The sequence below is a fragment of the Brassica oleracea genome, chromosome C7 (genome assembly GCF_000695525.1).
Source record: "Brassica oleracea var. oleracea cultivar TO1000 chromosome C7, BOL, whole genome shotgun sequence".
Classification (NCBI taxonomy): domain Eukaryota; kingdom Viridiplantae; phylum Streptophyta; class Magnoliopsida; order Brassicales; family Brassicaceae; genus Brassica; species Brassica oleracea.
In genome coordinates this window covers 39,041,447-39,048,323 of record NC_027754.1, presented here as the reverse complement: position 1 = coordinate 39,048,323, position 6,877 = coordinate 39,041,447, and the positions used below count along the sequence as shown (strand labels likewise).

The window sequence follows — 6,877 nt, the reverse complement described above, 5'->3', positions numbered from 1 at the left end:
TTGTTTGTATTTTGTAAATATAAAAAATTAGGCTATTGTGTTTTTATTGAAAGTGCAAAACAAAAACAATTAGGCTTTTGTTATCAGAAAAGAGAAAAATATCTGAGCCTTTATATTACTACTAAATTTGCTTGATTTTAGGTGGGTCTTTGGGCTATTTGTCCTCCAACATAATTAGCTGGCACTGGATACAGTTACAACTTACACCTAAAAATTATATACATTTTGTTTGTTTGTATATGACAATTAATATGGTCGATTAGATTGTATATTATACTATGTACAAAAGTCTGAAGAAGATTTTTGGTTCTATAAATTAAACTCACTTGCAACTATAACCCACGCAACAACAGACATAAAAGAAAACGATCGTCGAGAGAGGCTATGCAGATTACAAGACCACATGCGGCCATGTTCGCTAGCCCTGGAATGGGCCACATCATTCCCGTGATCGAGCTTGGGAAACGCTTAGCCGGAACCCACGGATTCCAAGTCACCATCTTTGTCCTTGAAGCCGACGCAGCCTCCGCCCAATCCCAATTTCTCAACTCACCTGGCTGCGATGTAACCCTTATTGACATCATCGGTCTCCCGTCTCCGGATATCTCCGGTTTAGTGGACCCATCAGCCTTTTTCGCGATCAAGCTCTTGACCATGATGCGTAAGACCATACCAACCCTTCGATCAAAGATCGAGGAGATGCAGCACAAACCAACGGCTCTGATCGTAGACTTGTTTGGCTTGGACGCATTACGGCTTGGTGAAGAGTTCAACATGTTGACTTATGTATTCATGACTACAAATGCACGTTTTCTTGCAGTGGCTTTGTACTTCCCAACGCTTGAGAAAGACGTTGAAGACGAACACATAATCAAGAAGAAACCGTTGGCTATACCTGGATGTGAACCGGTTCGGTTTGAGGATACTCTTGAAACACTCCTTGACCGAACCGACCAGATATATCAAGTATTTGTTCCTTTTGGTTTGGTTTTCCCAACGGCTGATGGTATTATTGTGAATACATGGGATGATATGGAGCCCAAAACTTTGAAATCTCTTCGAGACCCAAACCTCTTGGGTCGAATTGCTCGTGTACCGCTTTATCCAATAGGTCCTTTATGCAGACCGGTTGATCCATCAAAAACCAACCATCCGGTTTTGGATTGGTTAAACAAGCAACCGGACGAGTCGGTGCTTTACATCTCATTTGGAAGCGGCGGCTCTCTCTCGGCTACACAGCTAACGGAACTGGCTTGGGGGCTCGAGTTGAGTCAGCAAAGGTTCGTTTGGGTGGTTCATCCCCCGGTAGATGGTTCATCTTGCAGCGAGTATATCTCTGCTAATAGTAGCGAAGTACAAGACGGTACGCCACAATATCTACCAAAAGAGTTTACTAGCCGGACTCACGAGAGAGGCCTTGTGGTCTCTTCGTGGGCACCACAAGCCGAGATCCTAGCCCACCAAGCCGTTGGTGGGTTTCTAACTCACTGTGGCTGGAACTCAATTCTTGAAAGTGTTGTTAGCGGCGTCCCAATGATTGCTTGGCCGCTTTTTGCTGAGCAGAAAATGAATGCGACGTTGCTCAACGAGGAGCTAGGAGTAGCAATCCGGTCTAGAAAACTGCCGTCGGAGGAAGTGGTTTTGAGGGTGGAGATTGAGTCGTTGGTGAGAAGGATTATGGTGGAGGAGGAAGGTTGCGAGATGAGAGAGAAGGTGAAGAAGTTAAAGGATACGGCGGAGATGTCGTTGAGCTGTGATAGTGGATCGTCGTATGAATCGCTATCGAGAGTGGCAAAGGAATGCGACCGTCTTTTGGAGCGTGACATAATGGCTCGTGGTGCCTAGAAGTGCGTATCGTTATGAACATTTACGTTTGAACTACGTCTCGTTTTACTGTTTCTGGAATATTGTGTTTTATTTTTCGTGTCTTGCTGAATGCTAAAAACATGATTAACCTGAAATTCTTAAGACGGTTCTTAACGGAAGTTAAGAAACTGTTTTTTAACTTTTAGCTAAAAAAGCTAAAAACTCCACTCTAAGAACTTCGGATTAATCATGGTCTAAAAGCGCCACTTGCATGCAGTCATTAATGTCTATCTTTTCGTGTGTTGCCGAATGCTACCTTTGTTTCTTGTTGATCAGAGCTTCGCTTGAAATAATAATACAAATAAATAACGTGTTTAATTTGTATAGTTAAGTATTGTAACTACGGTTTACCTTTCTCTAAAGATTTGTTTTTTTTAACGCAAACGTGTGTGTAAAAATTCAAGGCTGTAAATGATAAAATTAGAAAAGAATCATTAGCATAAAAATGAATGAAATCAAATGAAGAAACTATAGTAAAAATGGAATGATGTAAGTGATAAATCTAAAAAAAAGAATGAAATGTAGTAGAAAAATGAAATGGATACTTCTAGTTACTTTTATCAAAATTGTTATGAATGTTTTTATTTTCTATTTTGTTTAGTTTTTGTGAAATTGATATAACGATCATTTCATTCTATTAAATGGTGAAAAAAGTTTTAGAATTGATAGAACTAATCATTTCACGTTGTATTATTCCATGAAACCATACTCCAGTTGCAGCCATATATACTCATTCAATTTATTATTTTATCAAAATTGCAATTAACTATTTTATTTTACTTCTTTGTTTATTTTTTATAGAACTGAATAAATGATTTTTCTATTCAATTTAAATTAATATAATAAAATGATTATGAAATTGATTATTTTATATTATTCTATTCCAAAGTAACTAGTCCATTTACAAACCAAAACAAAAGAAAAGTCTCCGTTTTGAATTGATGGTTACATAGTTAAATCAGGAAACAGTGATTCTTAAAAAAAGAGCATGTTGAAAATATGATGACGTCCAATATCATTATGAGGTGGTTACTGCACTAGAGCATCTGCAATTGTAGCGATTATATCGGTCTCTCAAGAAACTGAAAATATTAATATATATGCTATAATTATTTTATTTATATTTTAAAATATTTAGACTAGTAGTTTAGTGACATGTATAGAATCTTTCACAAATACATAAGAATTTTCTATCATCTCTTTTATTTTTTTTTCAATTGTTTTACTTATTTTAAATATAAGAAATTTTATGAGAGACTCCAAATACTAAGATTTTTAATCAGCTAATATTAGATATTTGTATTATAATTACGCTAATGTAAACGTCACTTTCCAACTTTAAAAGGGTGTAGCTAGGTTTTGTCTTATACTACTTTTTCATGCAACTATATTTACTTTACCTCTTTTTTTAACACTACTTTTTTACCTATAAGTAAAAACTAGATTTTGATCCGCATTTTTTAATTTGTTCTAATCATGTTCCAAAAAAGTTCTTTTGTGATACTATTTGATTTTCATATCCGACTCAGATTCGTGATTAAACCGAAAGATCCGGTGATTTCTGTGTAATTTGATTTAAATTTAATAAAAGAATTTTAATTAAAAATCTTAGAAAATCGGCAAAATCCAAAAACCCGTAAGATCTGATATCGAATGATCCACTGAAAACTCCAAAACATATAATATTATTTTTGAATTTTTTTATTAAATAATTCATACTTTTTAATATTATATATTAATGAAGAAAACTTGTGATTCTTTATACTTTAATGAAATTTGTATTATTTCAAATGGAAATAGAAAAAAGAAAAAAAATATTAATATGAGAATATTAGTTTCTTTTTTTGTTACTAATAAACTATGATAAATTTGTATTTTTTATTTATTTTAGATTTAAAACTAAATATTATGATAAGTTTTAAAATATTTCTGAATACCCAAAATTGGCATATCATTATTATGTACAAACGGCATAGTAAATAATTTTCTTTTAATTTTCATGTATATATGATCGTTAGATAAAATAATACAAGAAAAAATGATATTTAAATTAAATAGAGTATAATTTGTATAAAAATTAGAATTATTATCATTCACAAAATATGGAAAGTATTAATTACCATAAATATAAGGAATATTCTATTGTTAGTTTAAATAAGTAATATTTATGTTAAAATTAAATGTCAAATGACATGACATTGTAAATAATTTCAAATTCAATGATAGAATCCAAATAGGAATTATGTTTCAATACTTGTTATTTTGAGTTTGTGCATACATATTAAAAAATAATTAATTTTGTATATTTTCTATATAAAAACACAATTACCTATACACCTAACCATATTTTAACCAATAGAAAAATCAATTGTTGAATAAAATTAATAAATTTTGCTTTGCATGGAAAATCGAAAACAACACTTATTTTGTAACTAAATTTTTTTTCAACAACCACAGTTAACATAAAACGGAAAAGAATAGTATAGATGGACAAAAATGAATCGAATGATTCATTAATTAGATCATAAATGCCTCAAAAATCTGTATATTCGATTTGTGCGCCCACCTCTACCTAATATTAATGTTTTCTGTGAAGAATTTTTTTATTTTTTCTGGTTAATCAAGGAAACTTGTTGGGAAAAATAATTAAGGAAACTTCAATATAATTGGAACCGAGGTTAAGACGAAACAAATAAACACATTAGTTCTAAGTGACATTCCCTCTACATCCGATATTCTCGCATATGCATGTGGGAGCGTTACCGATTGGTCTCTTATTCGAATTGGACGTATATTCATGATGTTTTCTTGAACATATATTCATGATGTTTTCTGAACATATATTCTTCAATCATTTTAAGCAATGACGTGTGTGTTATAATACTATACTAACTAGATTAAGATCTGCGCCTTGCGCAGAATAAACATTATATATAAAAATTATTGTATGTATTATATGTTCTTATATATAATAAAATAATAAATATATATTGAATAATTAAAAGACAATAAATATTACATATATAATTAAATTGGTGTGAATGTATAAATCAATTTTATTAATCCAAAAAAAATTTAAAAAAATTTGATAGGATATATAATTAAATTTAAATGATATTAACATACATAGTATATTTTTAATATTAATGTCTATTAAATGACGCTTTTTACTCATTTGTTTTTTGATCATGTGTATCTTTAATAGCAAACAATTTAAATTATATTTGTATTTTGTCATAACAAAATTTTTAAATCATGGATCATAAAATTTGAATGTGAGACTCTTAACAGTTTTAGTAATTTATAGCCGTTTGTAAAAATTCAAAATATAACATATACATAAAAAATCTAAATTTTTATTATATGGTTATTGTGGTTGTTTAATTTATTTAATGGTTTAAAATTAAACAAATATGATAGAAGATACACTATTTTTTTTATCAAATCTTTATTATTCAAAATCATTAATTATTATATATATTTTAGTCACATTAGGCAATTCCGTAAATTTTATTTAAGGAAATAATAAAGTACATTAATGATGAATTTATTGTTAGTTTAATAAAAACCTTATTATATAATTAGATGGACCAACATATTTCTCTAATGATTCTAAGAATCATCTTAGTGATGACATGTGGCTACAAAAAAAAAGTTGTAATGCTTCTCAAATAATATATAGGGGATACTTAATCCCAAGAAATATTTTATCAATTAGTTATTAATTTATTATGCATAATGCATTTTCCACCGGAAAAGATACGCAATTTTCAATGTGTTTTTATTTATTTAAATGTTGATCCCTTTAATGTCTCGTATTTTATGTTCTCGTCTTCTACTGACTGGTAATATACATGAGTTATTACAAGTGGATATATATTTCAGTTTCTAGAAAAGGTTGCACAAGGTAGATAGAAACCACCAAGAATTATGATATGATTACCATAAAAAAAAAAGAATTATGATATGATTGGCTGTGATTACTAATTTATTAGTGTTGAATTTAATTCATGACAACTCTAGCTCGTTTTGTAGTATCCCTTATATATTAAAAGAGGAGCATTGCAATTAATGCGTTCACACTAATATTGACACGTGTCGTTTCGAGAGACACTCTCACATCTTTGTTTCCTTATTTTCCATCTTCTGGAGTATCTTGGCGTTTTTTTTTGTGTGATCTTCTTAACGAGCTTTTGATTATAAACTAGCCTGAGGATTGAAACACTTTCTAAACAGTTTATAATTTTTTTCACACCTTCGAGGTTTCAACATATCTCATCAGACATCAGGTGATGACAATTTTTATAGACAAAAAGGATTATAAATTGCAAACTGAGATGAAAAGAACTGTGTTTTAAGACAAAATAGAGAAATTCAACACATCTGTTAGTCTACTGAATATAGAAGTCCCTTCTTCCTTCTTTGCATGGCCTACACGGCGATCCATCTAGGTTATTTTCGGCGAGGTTCTTGAGATGGGGACTTTAGTCGTGGACCAGCGTCACGCAAACTGAGATGAAAAGAACTGTGTTTCTCGACTGAACCTGTGAGAAATCCAACGCATCCGTTAGTCCATTACTGAAGTCTTGAAGAGGAGAAGAGAACCTATAAGTTTATGTTCATTAGATCAGCTTTGTGAGGCGACTTCTTTTGCATCTTTGTGCGTAGCTGTTGATTATTACTGTCAAAAATAGAACTCTTCTCTCATTGTTTCGTCAAACTTAGAATTATCGTTATTACAAACTACTGCAGCTCACGAACTCTTCTCCCCTTTCTTTCGTCAAGCTCACAAACACAAATGATAAAAATTTTATATTGCCAATGATAATAATTTTACGTTTGCATGGCTGGCCAGCACACTCTTACCTACCATACGTTCTTTTAAGCATACTGTTTATTCTTTATTATCACGTACAAATTAATGGAGGCGGTGCATGCGAAGGAAAAAGGGTCGAAGTCTTATGAGATCATGCATATTCTCAGTGACGTGCGAAGGCTATTAGGGGCCTAG

At 31.4% G+C, this 6,877-nt stretch overlaps 1 protein-coding gene across 1 annotated transcript; it reads left to right on the top strand.

Annotated features, from left to right (window-relative positions):
* Nucleotides 1-262: 262 nt before the first annotated feature.
* On the top strand, nt 263-2,005 carry LOC106302144 (UDP-glycosyltransferase 72E1). Its single transcript, XM_013738673.1, has one exon. The coding sequence runs from the start codon at nt 385-387 to the stop codon at nt 1,843-1,845; it is 1,461 nt and encodes a 486-aa protein (XP_013594127.1). The 5' UTR covers nt 263-384; the 3' UTR covers nt 1,846-2,005.
* The last annotated feature ends 4,872 nt before the right edge of the window (nt 2,006-6,877 follow it).